Source organism: Pelodiscus sinensis, chromosome 18, assembly GCF_049634645.1.
Source record: "Pelodiscus sinensis isolate JC-2024 chromosome 18, ASM4963464v1, whole genome shotgun sequence".
Taxonomy (NCBI): domain Eukaryota; kingdom Metazoa; phylum Chordata; order Testudines; family Trionychidae; genus Pelodiscus; species Pelodiscus sinensis.
This window is the reverse complement of record NC_134728.1, coordinates 1,371,127-1,390,495: the sequence shown is the minus strand read 5'-3', so window position 1 is coordinate 1,390,495 and position 19,369 is coordinate 1,371,127. Positions and strand designations below refer to the sequence as shown.

Sequence of the window (19,369 nt, the reverse complement as noted above, 5' to 3'; positions counted from 1 at the left end):
CGGAAGTGAGACCCGTTGCTATGGCGGCCCGAGGGGCCTGTTGCTAAGGAAGTGATGGCGTGGGGGCGGGCGCGCGGGTTGCCAAGGAAGTGCGCGGCGGCCGCCCCCGCCGTATCCGGTGCAGCGGGCGCGGCGGCGGGGGAGGGGGCTCCATGGTGACGGCGCAGGTGAGTCCCGCACTGACCTGCCAGCGCCAGCGGAGGCGGGGAGGCCCTGCGGGGGGAGGGGCTCCCACGGCACCGGCGGGGATCGCCTCCCCCTCGCGGGGCGAGCCACGGAGGGGCGGCGGCAGCCCTGGGGCACGCGCGTGTGCGCTGGTGGGCGTGCAAAGGTGGGGCGGCAGTGCCTACTGTACACGCATCTGCGCACTTGGGCGTGCAAAGGAGGGTTGGCTGCCCTTGTCACGTGCATCTGTGCACTTGGGCGTGCAAAGGAGGGTTGGCTGCCCTTGTCACGTGCATCTGTGCACTTGGCCGTGCAAAGAAGGGTTGGCTGCCCTTGTCACGTGCATCTGCGCACTTGGGCGTGCAAAGGAGGGTTGGCTGCCCTTGTCACGTGCATCTGCACACTTGGGCGTGCAAAGAAGGGTTGGCTGCCCTTGTCACGTGCATCTGCACACTTGGGCGTGCAAAGAAGGGTTGGCTGCCCTTGTCACGTGCATCTGCGCACTTGGGCGTGCAAAGAAGGGTTGGCTGCCCTTGTCACGTGCATCTGCGCACTTGGCCGTGCAAAGAAGGGTTGGCTGCCCTTGTCACGTGCATCTGTGCACTTGGCCGTGCAAAGAAGGGTTGGCTGCCCTTGTCACGTGCATCTGTGCACTTGGCCGTGCAAAGAAGGGTTGGCTGCCCTTGTCACGTGCATCTGTGCACTTGGCCGTGCAAAGAAGGGTTGGCTACCCTTGTCACGTGCATCTGCGCACTTGGGCGTGCAAAGAAGGGTTGGCTACCCTTGTCACGTGCATCTGCGCACTTGGGCGTGCAAAGAAGGGTTGGCTGCCCTTGTCACGTGCATCTGTGCACTTGGGCGTGCAAAGGAGGGTTGGCTGCCCTTGTCACGTGCATCTGTGCACTTGGCCGTGCAAAGAAGGGTTGGCTGCCCTTGTCACGTGCATCTGCGCACTTGGGCGTGCAAAGAAGGGTTGGCTGCCCTTGTCACGTGCATCTGCACACTTGGGCGTGCAAAGAAGGGTTGGCTGCCCTTGTCACGTGCATCTGCGCACTTGGGCGTGCAAAGAAGGGTTGGCTGCCCTTGTCACGTGCATCTGTGCACCTAGCCGTGCAAAGGAGGGTTGGCTGCCCTTGTCACGTGCATCTGTGCACCTGGCCGTGCAAAGGAGGGTTGGCTGCCCTTGTCACGTGCATCTGTGCACCTGGCCGTGCAAAGGAGGGTTGGCTGCCCTTGTCACGTGCATCTGTGCACTTGGGTGTGCAAAGAAGGGTTGGCTGCCCTTGTCACACGCATCTGTGCACCTGGGCATGGAAGAAGGGTTGGCTGCCCTTGACACACGCATCTGTGCACCTGGGCATGGAAGAAGGGTTGGCTGCCCTTGTCACACATCTATCTATGCACCTGGATGTGCAAAGAAGGGTTGGCTGCTCTTGTCACATGCATCTGTGCACTTGGGCATGCAAAGAAGGGTTGGCTGCCTTTGTCACACACGCATCTGTGCATCTGGGCATGGAAGAAGGGTTGCCTGCCCTTGTCACACACGCATCTGTGCACTTGGGCCTGCAAAGAAGGGTTGGCTGCCCTTGACACACGCATCTGTGCACCTGGGCCTGCAAAGAAGGGTTGGCTGCCCTTGTCACACACATCTGTGCACTTGGGCCTGCAAAGAAGGGTTGGCTGCCTTTGTCACACACGCATCTGTGCACTTGGGTCTGCAAAGAAGGGTTGGCTGCCTTTGTCACACACGCATCTGTGCACTTGGGTCTGCAAAGAAGGGTTGGCTGCCTTTGTCACACACGTATCTGTGCACTTGGGTCTGCAAAGAAGGGTTGGCTGCCTTTGTCACACACGCATCTGTGCACTTGGGTCTGCAAAGAAGGGTTGGCTGCCCTTGACACACGCATCTGTGCTCCTGGGCCTGCAAAGAAGGGTTGGCTGCCCTTGTCTCACACATATCTGTGCACCTGGGTTTGTGAAAAAATGGCTCAGCAACCTCTGGGCATCCAAAGGAGGGGCAGCAGTCCCTGTCACATACATGTACGCATCTGGGCCTACAAAGGTGTGACAGAAGTCCCTGTCTTGTGTGCGTATTTGGGCATGCAAAGCATGGAGAGCAGCCCCTGTTGTCCATGGTTGTGTGCATCTGCATGCACAGGGGGCATGGTAGCGCCTTTTACTGTGCATGTACACACCTAAGCATGCAAAGGAGGGAGAGTTTCCACCCATATGTGTATGTGAAGGAAGAACCAGCCCCATGATTATAGAAAGGAAGAAATCTCTCATGCGATTGGCATGTAAATGGGTACTCTTCCTTCCCCAACCCCACTCCTGTCTGCGTCAGCCTCCTGATTGGCCTACTGTGTACTTTCGGAATGATTTCTGTGGTGTTACAGGCTATGGCATGATCTCATAACCCACTGCAATGGCTTTGAGTTGTTTCCAGGCCAAAATTCACTATTGCTCGTCTGCATTTGTTAAGTGTCATGCTCATCATAACACATAATGTTATATCAGAAATCTAATGTGTCAAAGTACCTACAGTATAGGACTTTTGGTCAGTAGTGTGGTTCTGATATTGGTTTGAAACTGAAGGCCGACACTCAGATGCTTTGTGATCTGCTAGCTGGAGATGAAGTTATAGCCTCAAATGTACAGACAGCTCGGGGTTTACAGAAGTCTCGCTAAACTCTGGTTTCTCTCTCAGTGGAAGGCAGGCATCTGGGAAACAATAATGGCCAAACAGTCTTGGGATGGTAGCAGGCAGAAAATTAAACATGGATTTGCATTCTGTGGTGTGATCATGCCTGGGATTATCTATTCTGTTCTTGGCACTTCTTTAGCAGAGAGAGAAATCAGAAGATGTTTAGAGAAGAGCCACCGAAAGGAGATTGGAGGTATTGGGTTCTGAGAAAAGATTAAAAGAACTAAATGCAGTTAAGTGGGGAGTTAAATCTACAAACATCTGAAGACCATACACAGCAAGGAGGTAATGCAGTTATTTAGGGTGATGCCTGGAGGTATAACCAGAGTAATGAGATGAGATTATGAAACATAAGGATTAGGCTGCATATTAAGAAACTCTTCCTGACAGGAAGACCTGTTAAGTTTTGCAGGGAAGAGTGTTAAAAAAGAGAGGTTAAAGCATACTAGACAGTATTTGGTCCTGCCATGAGGGCAGGGGACTGGGCTCGATGACCTCTCGAGGTCCCTTCCAGTCCTAGTATTCTATGATTCTATGATGTCCAGTATGGTACCAGTCCTGCATTGGCCCCATGACCAGGGAGTGGGTTGGTCCAAATGTTCTCTGCCATCTCTAATTTCTAAAATTCACCCATGATTAAATGTGACCTCACTTATTTTTTCAGGCATGATCTCATATTGTATTAAAAGAGAATAGGGCTTAACATTCTTCCTGTAATCATTCAAGGCAAAATTTCACATACACTAATCTCAACCTTAAAGTCTAACTGGCAGTTTGGGATTTTATCCAGATCTGTTTGGATTTACTGCTTTCATGAGGAACAACTGTTCATCACAGCATACAAAGAAATGGTGCTGGGTTGTAAGCCAAGTGATAGTTTGCAGGCTATTTCATTCCATCTATCACCTGCTGTTTCTTCTAGTGAAAATTTTGCAATAGAATTTTTGGTGATTATAAAATCTATATGTTAAATTGCCTTTTAATTTTTAGGTGAGACAAATTTCTGTTCATATTCCCTAGAATACTAGTAAAAAGCATTCAGCCAATTATTTGATGCACTAGTAACTGTTTACAATAGCAACCAGAAACAATGGAAATGGATCAGGATAAGTTATCATGATAGGAGTGCAAATCACAGGTGAGAAGAGATGAATGGACTGACTTGTTTGTGGCAAAAGTAGATCTGAGAGATGCATTTGAGCAAGGCAGTCCTAGGTGACTGACAAATAGACAATATAATTCTTTCTAAAGTATAGATAGGCTACCAAACTGTGAGAGCCAGTGGGCGGTTGGTTCCTCTGCTGTTTATGTATATTTTCTCTTACATTCAAGATGGCCACATGTGAATAGCAATATACTTTTGTACTGTTTTTTTTTTTACCAGCAGATTAAATAAACTAGGATCACCTAATCCTAGTCAATATCTCTTGTGGGAGGTGCCAGAAATAAAGGCAAGAGGACATGAGTACACTTGGCTATCTTCAGCTTAGGATGTATATACTTTTAGGGTTTCTCCCACAGTGTAGACCTGGCTGTAATAGTTGAAGCTGGGGAAAATTGGTGTTACTTTGCAAGCCCCAACCCTTAGATAGCAGTTACACCTAAAACCAGTTCTGAAGCACTAGCCACTATAGTGGCTATTGCTATAGAAAACTAGCCACAGTATTCTGAAAATGTAAATCATTTTGAGACAACTAGCCACACTCAACTGGCCAAATAGCCACATGTGGCTAGCGTGTTGGATACCATGCACCTAGAAGAAGGTGGAGTATGAACAAAGACATTTTGCTCATATTCTTTATTTTGATATTAAGTTCAATTTATTTTATGCTTTCTTCTAATTTTAAAGACAGAGTCCTCAGCCCCTCATAAGAAGCGGTGCAAAAGGGCCCTAAACCAGCCTTAAGAGGGAGGAATCTGGCATCCTGAGTCTCTCATTTGTCAACTCTCAGTTCCATGCAGAATATGTTTTTGGGCTGGCTGTGAGGGAATAGGAGCATGTTGAGAGTTGGAGGGGGAAGATCCAGGACCAGACTGCAGTGCACTTCACTGATCCCTTACCAGCTGAATAATACTAAAAGGATTGTCATAGCTAGTGCAAGTTATAATAGCCCATAGCTGCTCTAACTTGCACTTGGTCCAGGACCAACCCCAGAGGCAAAACATAACCTAGAGCTATTTTGTATGGCTTCTTCTATTTTTCATGTGCTATAGCTGTTTGTATTGCATTGGAAAAGTTTCAGAAAAGGGCAACAAAAATGATTAGGGGTTTGGAACTGGTCCCATATGAAGAAGGGGGGAGAGAAGAAGACTGGGACTGTTCAGCTTAGAAAAGGGGAGACTAAGGGGGGATAGGATAGAGGTCTATATAATCATAACTGGTGTTGGAAAAAGTGAATAAGGAAAAGTTATTTATTTATTCCCACAATATAAGAACTAGGGGTCATCAAATGAAATTAATAGGCAGCAGGTTTAAAAGAAACAAAAGGAAGTTTTTCTTCACTCAGTGCACAGTCAACCTGTGGAACTCCTTGCCAGAGGATATTGTGAAGACTAGGACTTTAACAGAGTACAAAAAAGAGCTTGATAGATTCATGGAGGGTAGGTCCACCAATGGCTATTAGCTAGGATGAGTAGGAATGGTGTCCCTAGCCTCTGTTTGTCTGGAAATGGATGACAGGAGAGGGATCATGTGAGGATTACCTGTTGTGCTCCCTTCCTCTGGGGCATCTGGTATAGGCCACTGTCGGCAGACAGGATACTAGGCTAGATGGACCTTTGATCTGACCAGTATGGCCATTTTTATGTTCACTGTATATGTTGTTAGGAGGAACCTGAAGGTTTTAGAAACAGTGTGGAGGGCAGTTGAGATTTACAGCTCCCAGTGAGCTGTACGAGGCAAAAGTTTTATTTTTTTTCTGTCATGTCAGACTTTTAACACTGGGCTGGAATACTTCTCTTCCATCCTTCCACCTTGTGGCTTGAGGTCTTGTCATAACCAGCACTGCAAGCCTTAACAGCAAAAAGCTGTCTGCACTTGTCCCAGGTTCATCTATTAGCTCTAACTTCTGCCACAAGGACAGTACTTAAATTAAGTGTTTATATTTAATTCCAGTTGGTTTCATTCATTGAGATGAATGGGGATTGGTTAAGTTACAGGCATTTCCCAAGTATGCAGACAATTCTGCCTTGGTTCATGCTCAGTTTACATCGTAGGTTTTCTTTGCAATGATAAGAACTAGACGTGTGTGCACGTGCGTGTGTGCGCGCGCACATGCATGTTTGAGAGAGAGGTTGCCTGGCCCTTGTCCACATTACAGACTCATATCAGTATAACTGTGTTGCTCAGGGGTGACTTTGAACACACCAGTGAGTGACATAGCTATACCAACCTAATTCTTGGTGCAGATAGCGCTTTGTCAACGGGAGAACTTCTGTCGATATAGCTATGCCAATGGGAGGAGCTCTCTCATCAGTGTAAATAGCATCTTCACTAAGTGTTGACGCGTCCTTGTATGCTGCCACATGTTCCTGTCGCAGATAGGAGATTCGGCATCCAATTCCATGGGTCTGGAAACAGACTACACAAGGCGTTAGGTATAATGGTCGGAAGGTGAAAAGATGCTTAATGGGTTTCTCATGAATCCTGGCAGTTCCATTAAAGATTTGTTATGCTGCAATTAGACTTACAGAACGTGATTTAAAATCTAACAAAGAAAAGGAAAAAGCATGAATGGCACTTTTCCAGGCACTTTCCTTTAAGACGTCCTACAGATGAGTTCTGAACCTCTGGGACTGGCAGGAAACTGATGCGCTGCATACTTCTGATGACCTAACATCTATGGCATAGGACTAATTAAATCTGCATCTTGACCCTGAAGTGCCAGAACCCATATGTGACTCTCCAGAATCCAGTGTATTTATACTTGATTCCCAAAGAACCTCACAATCTGTCAGCTGCAGCTGCAGTAAAAATAATCAAGGACAATTTTTAGGCAACTAAAAATGCAAGCGGTTAAAGCTGGCAGCTTATAAGGAGAGGCACACAGGCTGCCGTTCACCGGTTCCTTTTTGTCCTGTAGGGGTGCTCCATGACCTTCCATTTCTCTGCAGTATAAGGGCAGCTGAAGAGGGAGAGGCAGCAGCATTAGGTAATGTAACTGTTTCATGCCTCTTCCCTGAAATTAAATGTGATATGCCAGGAAGGGTATTGGCAAAGGAGTGGCCACTGTTAGGTCTTTATTTAACTTCTGTGCCAAGAAAGATCATGGAGCAGGTAATTAAGGAATTCATCTGCTAATATCTGGATATTAAGGTGATAGATAACAGCCAGCATGGATAGAGAACAAATCATGCCAAATCAATCTGATAGCTTTCTTTGATAGGATAACAAGTCTTGTGGATAAGGGAGAAGTGGTGGACGTGAATACCTAGACTTTAGTAAGTCATTTGATACAATTTTGCATGATCTTCTTATCAATAAACTAGGCAAATATAACCTATATAGGGCTACTATAAGGTGGGTGCATAACTGGCTGCAGTAGTTCTTAGAGAGTAGTTATTAACGTTTTACAATCATGTTGTGGCATAACAAGTGGGGTTCCACTGGGGTCTGTTTTGGGACCGGTTCTGTTCAATATCTTCATCAATGATTAGATATTGGCATAGAAAGTGCGCTTATTAAGTTTGCAGATGATACCAAGCTGGGAGGGGTTGCAACTGCTTTTGAAGATAGGGTCAGAATTCAAAATGATCTGGACAAATGGAGAAATGGTCTGAGGTCAATAGGATGAAGTTTAATAAGGACTAATGCAAACTAAACTCCACTTAGGAAGGAGCAATCTACTCTGCACTGACTAGGCCTCAGTTGGAGGATTGTGTCCAGTTCTGGGCACCACATTTCAAGAAAGATGTGGAGAAACTGGAGAAGGTCCAGAGAAGAGCAACAAGAATGATTAAAGGTCTAGAGAACATGAACTATGAGGGAAGACTAAAAGTATTGGGCTTGTTTAGTTGGGAAAGGAGAAGACTGAGGGGGAGATGATAGCGGTTTTCAAGTATCTAAAAGGGTGTCACAAGGAGGAGGGAGACAAATTGTTCTCTGAGGATAGGACAAGAAGCAGTGGGCTTAAACTGCAGCCAGGGAGATTTAGGTTGGACATGAGGAAAAACTTCCTACCTGTTAGGGTGATTAAACACTGGAATAAGTTGCCTAGGGAGGCTGTGGAAACTCCATCACTGAAGATATTTAAGAGCAGGTTAGATAGACATCTATCAGAGATGGTAGACGATGCTTGGTCCTTGGGATTGGACTTGATGACCTCTCGAGAGCCCTTCCAATTCTAGTATTCTGTGAAATTAAAATGTTTAGTAACAGAAGGTAGTTTTAATCAGAGGCAACTTTCTAAATATATGCACAATTTCTTGAGATCTCTCCTGAATTTATAACTTTGCGGGATGAGATGAAGTACTTGATCTAGACACTGACTGGGTTCCTTACAGGAACCTCTAAACACCATATTTTTAATGCTGTAGGCAACAACATAAGCACCAGGCAAAATGACTGAAAAGTGTGTGTGTGTGTGTGTATTAGAGTTATAAGTGCTTTGATTAGAACCTGAAGCTAATACCTTTAGTCAGTTAGTTTCAGGTTCTAATCGCAGCACTTATAAACCAGAATGTAGAAGATGTTTATTGCAATGGATTTAATTAATTAAAAAGGGTTAAGCAGTATTTCTAATTTTTAAAGGGAAGGGAAATGGGTAAATTTACCAACTACAGCGATTTTGTTTCATGAAGATTCTTGGCAACACTTCTTTATGTAACCAAATATTAATATATAAGTTTTTGAGATATTGTTTCAAACAGAGTCAGATTTTTAAAAATGTTTACCTTGTACTTTATTTGTGTGCTTCAGAATCCTTCACAGCTCAGTTGTCTCAAGGCCTGCAGAATTAAATAAGTTAAATGTGTGCCGTTGCATACAATAGTTATTTATTGAAACTGTTGTCAAATGCACTTTCTTTGTTTATTTGTAGGTTTTCAGCGCTCCTGCCCCATCTGTCAAATCTACCCAGCCACCATCCGGTCATCATGTCTAAGTTAAAGAGTTCTGAATCTGTCAGGGTTGTTGTGCGGTGCCGGCCAATGAATGGCAAAGAAAAGGCAGCTTCATATGATAAAGTTGTTGATGTGGATGTCAAATTAGGGCAGGTATCAGTGAAGAATCCAAGGGGAACGTCTAGTGAGCTGCCTAAAACTTTTACCTTTGATGCTGTCTATGACTGGAATTCCAAGCAGTTTGAACTTTATGATGAGACCTTCAGACCGCTGGTGGATTCTGTCCTGCAAGGGTTCAACGGGACTATCTTTGCCTATGGGCAGACTGGGACAGGGAAAACGTATACAATGGAAGGAGTGCGTGGTGATCTGGAAAAAAGAGGAGTAATCCCCAATTCATTTGATCACATCTTCACCCACATCTCTAGATCTCAGAACCAGCAGTATTTGGTTAGAGCGTCTTATCTGGAAATATACCAAGAAGAAATCCGAGATTTGCTATCAAAGGATCAGTCCAAGAGGCTGGAGCTGAAAGAGAGACCAGACACTGGTGTGTATGTGAAGGACTTGTCATCTTTTGTCACAAAAAGTGTCAAGGAGATTGAACACGTCATGAATGTGGGGAACCAAAACCGCTCAGTCGGTGCTACCAACATGAATGAGCATAGCTCCCGGTCCCATGCCATTTTTGTGATCACTATTGAGTGCAGTGAGGTGGGACTTGATGGCGAGAATCACATTCGTGTAGGAAAACTCAACCTAGTGGACCTTGCAGGCAGTGAACGCCAGGCCAAGACTGGAGCACAGGGGGAAAGATTGAAGGAAGCTACCAAGATTAACCTCTCCCTTTCAGCTTTGGGCAATGTTATATCTGCCCTAGTAGATGGCAAAAGCACTCACATTCCATACCGGGACTCAAAACTAACTAGGCTACTTCAGGACTCACTAGGTGGGAATGCCAAGACTGTGATGGTGGCCAATATAGGCCCTGCCTCTTATAACGTAGAAGAAACTCTTACTACCCTGCGATATGCCAACCGTGCCAAAAACATCAAGAACAAACCAAGAGTTAATGAGGACCCTAAGGATGCACTCCTACGAGAATTCCAGGAAGAAATCGCTCGGCTCAAGGCACAATTGGAAAAACGATCTGTTGGCAAAAGAAAGAGAAGAGAAAGGAGAAGAGATGGTGGTGAAGGGGAAGAGGAAGAGGAGGATGGAGAAGAGGGTGATGAAGGGGATGACAAAGATGACTACTGGAGAGAGCAGCAGGAAAAGCTGGAAATTGAGAAGAAAGCTATTGTAGAGGATCACAGTTTGGTGGCAGAAGAAAAGATGAGACTGCTAAAGGAGAAAGAGAAGAAGATGGAGGATTTGAAACGAGAGAAGGAAGCAGCAGAAATGCTAGGTGCCAAAATCAAGGTAGAGTGCTTGTTGGACTCCTTAAAGAGACTGTTTTCTGGATTTAGGGGAGGATGGTAGGTTGTTGGATTGGGAAAATAACCTTGTAGGGAAAGTTTTGGAATAAGGATGATGAATTGTGCCTTGCTCAGAAATTTTAAAAATCAACTTTGGGAAGACAGCAGTGGGAATTCTTTTAAAACTGAGTTTAGAATTAGTGGTGCACATTGTAAGATGTTTTATATCATTTATAAATTGTGGCTATAGAACCTAATTCTAGGACCCTGGGAAGTCAGTACAGTAGATTGAATGTGATGTACATGCTTCTTATTGTGTTGCAACTTATAAGTAACAAACTTCAGTCTGTTACTATTGTGGCACGTCTACACTGTACAGAAGATCGACATTCCAGAGGTCAGTCTTCTGGCGTTCAATTTAGTATGGACCCATATGTCGAATGCTGAGCGCAGCTTTGGCCAGCATCCGGTACTCCTCCTTTTGTGAGGAGTAAGGGAAGCCGATGGGAGCATTTGTTCCCATCAGTCTCCTGCTGTGTGGACTGTACGGAAACGCAATTTAAGATATGTCGACTCCAGCTAAGTAATTAACATATCGGGAGTTGCATATCTTATTTCAGCCTTCTGCTGTATTGTAGACATGGCCATAGAAACTTATGTGTGTGAAAGCATCTAGCTCAACCTCTCAGTCCAAATGTGGGAAAGATTTCCACAATGCAGAGCACAAGACAATTTACTTAGTGCTTAAACCAGTGGTCCCCATTGGCACCACGGTGCCCGCCAGAGCATTTATGTGCGTCCGCTGAATGATCTCGGCCGGCTCCGGGCACGCGACGCATGGGCGGCCCTGCAGCGCGTGCGGCCCCGGGCACCCGGCAGCCCCTAAAGGTTGGGGACCACTGGCTTAAACCTTACAGTTATGTAGGATTTCACAGAGAGCACCATTTCCATAACAATACATTTTAAATTTGAATGTTTAGTCAGTGATACCCCTTAGAACGAAGGAGAGTTCGGTGTTAATCATGTAAGAAGTTGCTCCTGCTTTTTAAAAAGGATTGGCTGCATGGCTGTTTCAGAGGTTAACCTCTCAAGCTGTTTTTTGTTTTAAACAGGCAATGGAAAGCAAGCTCCTTGTTGGAGGGAAGAACATTGTAGATCACACAAATGAACAGCAGAAAATCTTAGAGCAGAAACGTCAGGAAATTGCAGAACAGGTAAGAGGGGGAAACATTTATTATTTTGCGGCAGTTAGTTGCTTTTCTAGACCAAGGGTGTGGAACCTCAGGACCGGGGCCAGATGTGGCCCTCGTCTTGCCTGGATCCAGTCCTCAAGGCTCAGGTCTCCCCCCCAGCATTGGGGAGCCCGCACTGGTGCTCCTGTCCCCCTGCTATTCGCCGGGGGCTGGAGTGCACAAATCTACTCAGCTGGGCCCCCCTAGGCTCTGGTGTGCGAGGGGAATGTGGGGAGTGTCTTTCTCATCAGTCAGGGGCCACTGTGAGGGGTTTTTTCCCACTTCTCACTTGAGTGCAGCCCCTGACTGATTTTTTTAGGGGTCAGCGGCCCCTGACCCAAAAAAGGTTTCCCACCCCCATTCTAGATGTTTCAGAAAACATGAAGGTAAGAGAAATTATAAATTAGTGTTCTTGAAGTACATGATTGATCCCTCACCCTAGTTTAATGATTACTGGCAAAAGAGAGGCAAAAAGGACTTCTGACCTTTTTGCTGCATTATAATGTATAGAGAAGACCAGTAATCTTTTTTCTTCTTTGTTTTTTACATTAGAGACTCTGGTTCTGTCTTGGTTGGAAATTTTTGTGGTGAAGAACTAATGAAATGAGGAAATCATAAGACCCTAGAGAGTGAAAGCTGCAGCTATTAAATGAGGAAAAATGTAGTCAGAATATTTACACCTTTTTCTATATTGTGTTTTTGTTGGTGCATATTTAACTGCAATGACTACTTACAGTTTTGGAGAAAGAAAGTCCTTGCTCAAGATTCAACACTCCCCCTCCTTTAACTGAGCTTATTCCCAATCAATATCCTATGAGGCCCCCAACAAACCCTTCATCAAAGTCACATAAGCAGAGAGTTGATGTTCCTGATATTTCTAAGAGGGGAAAAAATACCTTTAATTTGGAATCTAAATGCAGGGACCTGGGTCCCAGGCAAAAGAGACGCCTTGGATGTGGCGTTCATGTATGCGAGCAGTGAAGGTAATAATAAGACAGTGTTGATCTCATCCTGTCTGTGATATTCATTAGAAACGTCGAGAACGAGAAATCCAGCAACAAATGGAAAGTCGGGATGAGGAGACGCTGGAGCTGAAAGAGACCTATAGTTCCCTACAGCAAGAGGTGGACATCAAAACAAAAAAACTCAAAAAGGTAAAAAGTAAATAATGGTAGATCAGACAGATTCGAGACTGAATGGCTCTGCATGTGGAGGTGATAGCAAGTCATGGCTCTGGTTCTTTTCCTCTCTTCCAGCTGTTTTCCAAGCTGCAAGCTGTGAAGGCAGAGATCCATGACCTCCAAGAGGAGCACATCAAAGAACGGCAAGAACTGGAGCAGACCCAGAATGAGCTTACTAGGGAGCTAAAGCTAAAGTAGGTCCCATTGCTCAGCTGCTGCCCTTAACTCTTACTGAAGGTGTTTTGTTTTATTTTTCGAGGTGGGTTGCAAGCCATCTGCTTGTAGAATAAGATTTAAACATGAGGGAGAACTAGACATTCCTTCTCTTTTTCTAGGGTTGTTTTGGATCAGTGAGGGAGAGGTGACATGAAGACAAACAGAGATGTGAATTCTCCTATTTGCTTATGTCCCATCTTTGTTCTTGCCTGTTATCTACAGGCACCTGATTATTGAAAACTTTATTCCCCTGGAAGAAAAGAACAAGATCATGAACAGATCTTTCTTTGATGAAGAGGAAGACCAGTGGAAACTGCATCCCATAACCCGGATAGAGTGAGTTTACCTCTTTAACCTTACATTAAGACTAGAGTGTGGTCATGTGATGACTTCAAGTTGGCCAGCCCAAGAAACTCCAGATAGATAGGTTTATCCTCATGCAGCCAGAGTGCTTAACTTTTGGTTGCAGTATTAATCCAGAGTAAAGTTCTAGCTAGACAAATAATGAGCAGCCTAGGCTAGTGAGTGGGTGGCCCTCTTGACTGTTGTAACCAAAATGGTCTCCCGCTATAGGGTTGTTTTGCTAATTGCACTAGAATTTGTGGGGTGTGCCGATTGAACTGTTTCAGCACTTTGATTGGATACTGAGGGAGCGTGCGGCTCTCACAGTCAGTGTTGTGTGCAATCAGCAGGCACCTTCCTTCATGTGCCCTGGCTTTATGTGCTTGTCACGTTAATAATACCGGTAAGAAAAAAACGACATGGACAGAAACCAGCAGAATCTGTCAACCCTGCACATGTGCAGAAATAAACAAAATGTCTTGTGAGCCACACATAGAACCCCGATGGGCTGCATGTAGCCCCCACGCTGCAGGTTGCCCACCACTGGGGCAGGCTGTAACCTGAATAGAACAATTGTGAAGGCAAAGCTAGGAAAATTCTAACCTGTGAGGAGAGGAAGGAAGTTCTACTGATAATTTTTTATATTATATATAGCATCTTTCTTCCATACAGTGCTATGTTCACCATTAAAAAGTTAACAGATTCACATACATACTACTACAGTTATTTCCTATTTTAAATATAAGATGTCTCCGAGGCCAGTGTTTAGAAACAGTTGACAACTCTTGAGTACTTTATAGGAGGTTCTAAAGAGCAAATGTAGGATGAGAGGGCTAGGAATGTACTCACAATAAGCATAAAAGAACATATTGGACAGTCCAACTGTCCTACTTCCATGTCTCTAACTGCACAATGATATGAAGGATGGTATCGGATACTACTTGCTGGGTTTTTACTGTCCATTTAGAATACTTTCCCAGGTGCCTGTAGCAATCTTATTTTTCCATATAGATACCTTGGATTGTCGCAGAGCATTGCAGATGTTTTGATTTATTCAAATAACGAGAAATCGTGTCGGTTTTTGGCATGTAATGGATTTGAGTACTTCTCTCCTTTTCAGTAACCAGCAGATGATGAAAAGGCCAGTGTCAGCAGTGGGATACAAGCGACCTTTGAGTCAGCATGCCAGGATGTCCATGATGATTCGTCCAGAGGCTCGGTACAGGGTAAGCCCACATACGGATGCAGCTTGCCAATATGCTTGCCTCTTGTATTCAAAGGAGGATGAAGTTCTGAGACGCATAGTTGTCCTACATAAACCCCTCCCTCTTGCCACCTAAAAAAATGTGTCTTAAAATAAACCCCGCTGCCTGGTGTTGCTCGAGCAGAGTTTATGCTCTTCGTGCTGCTGCTAAGTTACCTTCACCCAGAGTTGACAGCAAGTGAAACTGGCTTGGGCAGGGTGGTAGGAAAGTTCTAAGCCAGAGAGAATGAAGTGGCCCGAGAGGAATCTTTGCGACAAGTGTAAAGTGACCACAAGCACACAGGAAATAAACATTTCCTATAAATCTAGGAGTTCTGCTAACAGTCCTTATCAAAGCGTGGACTATGTCCATACAGTAAGTGGACAGTATGAGTATGCGTTGACATTGATGGTTCCGGTTCTGCTTCCACTTTCTTAGGCAGAAAACATTGTGTTACTGGAGCTAGATATGCCTAGCCGAACAACCAGAGACTACGAGGGCCCAGCCATTGCTCCCAAAGTGCAGGCTGCTCTAGAAGCAGCTCTGCAGGATGAAGATGAGATACAGGTGGATGCCTCCACTTTTGAGAGCATGTCAAATAAAAAATCGAAATCCAGGTGAGTCAAGTTGTAGAAAGTAGGTTACGTCCAGGGGCCCCTGCCAGCAGTGAACGCATGCACACACAGGGCCACTGTCTGTCTGCACGACTCGTCAGTTGGGTGAAAATTAAATTCACCCTGAGGTAGGTGAAGAGAGGTGGGGAAAATAGGGCAGCGGCACAAGCTGAGGTTGACTGGATATAGTTTTCTATCAAACTCATTACACTTTTGGGAAACGAGTGTTAATATCTAACAGGTAATTTTCTTTGTTTTTTTTACTTCAGGCCTAAAACTGGAAGGAAATCAGGGGGCTCCTCTTCCTCAAGCACCTCTGGGTCTCAGCTCTACCCACAATCCCGGGGGCTGGTTCCTAAGTAAAACCAGCAATTCCTCTCCAGGGTGTGAATGGCATTTACCTTCTGAGAGCAAAGACAAGTCAAAACCTGCAGAGAAGCCTCTCAGCCAGACTCCATGCCCTTTCCTTTGGGGAATAGTAATGGTCTCCTTGCCATTTAACTGACTTGCGTCAAAATGTGCCAGTCCCCAGTGTGCTGAACCTTGCAGGAAAATCTAGGAATCAGCCCCTAGTGGAAACAGATTTTAGTTAGGAAATCAGAAATGCATGAGGTACGTTAAAGTGTAATAGAAGCAATGGGAAGCATGAGGATCATCTCAGAACATTGCCCTCTCTCCTTCTGTTCTAGCCCCCTTACTGCACTGGGCTCTCTTGCTGATGGGCAACAGGAAAGAGTTGAAAGTCATCTCAACAGAATCCACTCTCCAGAACCTCAGGATGAAAACTTAGTGAGATTAAGAAGGGGAAGGCGTGGCCAGGCATGAGTAGATGCTTTGTTTTCCTCTTTCTGTTGAAAGAATGGCATCTTCATTTGGAGTTAGTCCGGTTGAATAACCCTGAGAAGGGCAGGATTGGTGATCTGTCTCTGTGCACTTCACAGCTAGCCCTATCTGCTTCCCTTTAGAAAAATAGGACAAGAGAGGGTCTTGGAGGTGTGTATTGCTCCTCTAGAATGAATGCAATAGAAACTGACATTCTCTGTTTACAGGCATCAGTAAGAGTCTGACCTACTAAAGACTCGGACCCTACCAGCAGGGACCACCTTGTCAAAGAGTAAGTCTGTAAGTTAGTGGCAGCTCCATGTTAGTTTTCTTCCTCTCTTCTCCATCCCCTACCTGGCGTTTTAGGCCAGCATCCATACTGAACAGCTAAACCCCAGGTTGGGTCTGGCCATTTTCTCAGCTCTTCCACCATCTGCAGGACATGTAGATCTAGGTTGGTACTAGATCTTGGCCAGGAGGCAAACATGGCTACTTCTGCTATTCCCTATGACAAGGGTGGAATCTGAAGCACTAAGAGGCAAAGCCATACCAGACTGCACTTTTCTAATAAGCATGCCACCTTTCCCTTGTTGTTATGAGGAGGTTCAGTGCAGGAGTGCTGCCTTTTGTGTCTCATCCTGTTCTAAGTTAACAACATTCCCACTTCTCAGTCTTAAGCTTTCCTGAATACAGGGGGGCCATGTGTAATCACAGGTCTGTGAATGTAAGGAAATCCGATATAAATTCCAAGGATGGTACACTGGAATTGGAGGGGGAAGCACTACTTTAGATGGTCTCTCTTCAAAGTTTGCCCTATGACTAACGTAGGCAACAGGCCTGCATGGTCCAGCGGGAAGAGGGAAACTGCTGTACTGGATGAGCTCAGAAGACTGATTAAGGTGTTCCTGTCTTGCATCTCGCTGTTGTTCAGCTTGTAAGTTTTAGTTCCCTGTATATTGAGAGTTGGGCTATTTTTTTTTTCTTGACTGTTGTCAACTGTTGTCCTGTGATTGCCTTTATCCGTTACCTCTTCCTTGCAGATGACCTCTCCCTAGACTGACTGAAGGTGTCTGAGAACTTTCCTGTTCTTAGAAATACTCTAATGTAGGGACTCTACCTTGTGTTCTTGTCAAGTATCCACTGATTGACTCTGTCTAGTCTGGAAAAACTAGGAACACGACACCTTTAGCATAAAGCTCTCCTCTGCATCTTGCTGGCATGGTGCTTGGGGAGCTAACTGCTCAGGTGGCCTTGGGTTAAGTTCTAAATCAGCAGCTTTGATTCAAGGAGTGTATTTCTGGGTGTGGACCAGATTAATATTTTTTTTTTTTTAGATGTTGATGGGGGGGAGTTTTGCCTATGGATGAGGGAGGAGCCATCTGCTCATTTTCTGCTAACCAGATAATGGAAGCCTGGCATAACTTTCCTTTTTATAACCCTTTTCTGTACAAAAAGCCTTTTCATTGTCTCTTGTGGTATAAAACATGTCGTCCCCCCCCACCCCCCCACCCTCTGGTATATAATCTTCTTTATTTCCTAACTGAAAAAGGAGATTCCATGGTTCCAGAATTCAAAGAATTGAAATGAGGCAAAGTAACTGTTCAACCTGAGATAGCATATACATGCTATATCTCGGCCTCTTCATGCACTACTATTTCATTGGGTTTCTCTATGAAATGTATAAGATGATAATTCCCCATGTGACAGATATAAGTACCTGGAAAACCACAGCCCAAACCCAGACTGCTCTGCTTTCACTGTTAATATGCTAGAATGGCTGATACCTCAGAAAGATGTTTATAAATGTGTGTAAGTTAGAGTGAGAGAAAAGGGAATAGAGTAGGCAAAGTTATAGTGTTTAAATTGGAACTGTGGATAAAGTATGTACAGTGAATTGAGATAAGCAAATCACAGGGCTACAGCAGCTTTCAGCATCTCACTGTGACTTACCTGCCCCTGGAGTAGATCCGTAGGTTATATCTACACTGCAATTACAAATCTGTGGCTGGCCTGAGACTGCCAGCCTGGGCTTATGGGGTTTGGGCTAAGGGGCTGTTGAATTATGGGTAGCCCCTGCGAGATCCCAAAGCTCAAGCTGGAGTCCAAGCCAAACACTGAAAGTAAACCGCCCTTTAGCCTGAGCCCAAATCAGCTGGCACAGGCCAGCTCCAAGTCTCTAAAGGCCGGGCGGACATACGTTTTGTGACCGCGAGCTTGGGATGAAACGAATGTGTTTTGTCTTAAATTGTACAACATTAGTGAAGTTCTGGAGTGACATGTCTAAAAAGCGATCCTGCCGGGCTTGTGCCACTCTGGTGCATGTGGGTATGATCTGAACCATATGGGTTTTCTGCAGGCTAACAGCCAAAGAAGACAGGAAATCCATCAAGTTCCTGGAAGAGGCCTTTGGAGAGTATGCAGATCTGTCTCTTCAAAGGAATGTTTAAAACCCTCCTCCTCTTTGCTCTGATCTGTATAATTGGATGCAATTTTATTTTCCAGGTTACATGCAATAAAGGTAGCTCTTCTGTTCCAGAGCCAGATCACACCTGAAATGGAACACATTAGGAATTACAGCACTTAACATTCTTAATATAGGTCTGATCACCCTTAGTTGAAAGGTTTGCATGCTGCTTGAAGCTTTTGAACACATACCTCTGTGATGACCTTTTGAACTGTAATGATGCATTATACAGACTTTTGGTTTAATACAGAACTGTCTGTACAGCTGTACTAAGTCCTTCTTCACTGTGTCTAGATACATTGCCAAGTTTCAGAGAAGCATTGATTTCTAAAAATCTGATTATTTTATCTGTCCTGTCTTTCAATTTATAGTGTCTGACCATACAACCAGGCCTTAAAAGGGAAAGGGATTCTTGTGGCTCCCTTTCGACAGTGTTAAACACACAGACAAATTAGAAAAAAACATATGTGCATAGTGTAAAAGTTATAATTGGATGCTCATTTGAAACCAAACAAACTCCCTGTGAACTAGGCACTTACTACATTACCCTCAGACAAATTAGAAAAAAACATATGTGCATAGTGTAAAAGTTATAATTGGATGCTCATTTGAAACCAAACAAACTCCCTGTGAACTAGGCACTTACTACATTACCCTCCTCAGCTCCATGTTTCTTGTTTCTGGAATGAAGTGCCCAACGGTGCTTGGAGGCACAACTGCCTTTGTGAGATTTCACACTCCTTGATCTTATACTGATCTTGAGCTTTTCTTTGGTGACCTGTAGACAAAGAACATCCCAGTTCTGTCAATAAGTTTTACAGCTTATATTTATTTGTATTCATCTCTTTTGGCTAGGAATGTAAAAGTGATCCTAAAATAAGATGTGGAATAAAATCAATCAGATTTA

At 44.8% G+C, this 19,369-nt stretch overlaps 1 protein-coding gene across 4 annotated transcripts; it reads left to right on the top strand.

Annotated features, from left to right (window-relative positions):
• Positions 1-19,369, top strand: KIF3B (kinesin family member 3B). Of its 4 annotated transcripts, XR_012896459.1 has the most exons (10): positions 1-167; positions 8,908-10,351; positions 11,460-11,561; positions 12,611-12,733; positions 12,836-12,954; positions 13,199-13,312; positions 14,439-14,544; positions 15,001-15,179; positions 15,446-18,993; positions 19,101-19,369. XR_012896459.1 is itself a non-coding variant. In XM_075900832.1 (9 exons), the coding sequence occupies exons 2-9, from the start codon at positions 8,963-8,965 to the stop codon at positions 15,537-15,539; spliced, it is 2,226 nt and encodes a 741-aa protein (XP_075756947.1). In that variant the 5' UTR covers positions 1-167; positions 8,908-8,962; the 3' UTR covers positions 15,540-19,369. The 4 variants fall into 4 exon arrangements, 3 of the variants coding, with proteins under 3 accessions (XP_075756947.1, XP_075756950.1, XP_075756948.1); XM_075900832.1 differs by having other exon boundaries at positions 15,446-19,369; XM_075900835.1 differs by lacking the exon at positions 1-167 and adding an exon at positions 215-331 and having other exon boundaries at positions 15,446-19,369.

Bases quoted from the DNA above. Each gene is read 5' to 3' on its own strand.
- KIF3B (XM_075900832.1), top strand. From the start codon at position 8,963: ATGTCTAAGTTAAAGAGTTCTGAATCTGTCAGGGTTGTTGTGCGGTGC. The intron at 10,352-11,459 runs GTAGAGTGCTTG...TGTTTTAAACAG, and splicing joins TGCTAGGTGCCAAAATCAAG to GCAATGGAAAGCAAGCTCCT. The intron at 13,313-14,438 runs GTGAGTTTACCT...TCTCCTTTTCAG, and splicing joins CATCCCATAACCCGGATAGA to TAACCAGCAGATGATGAAAA.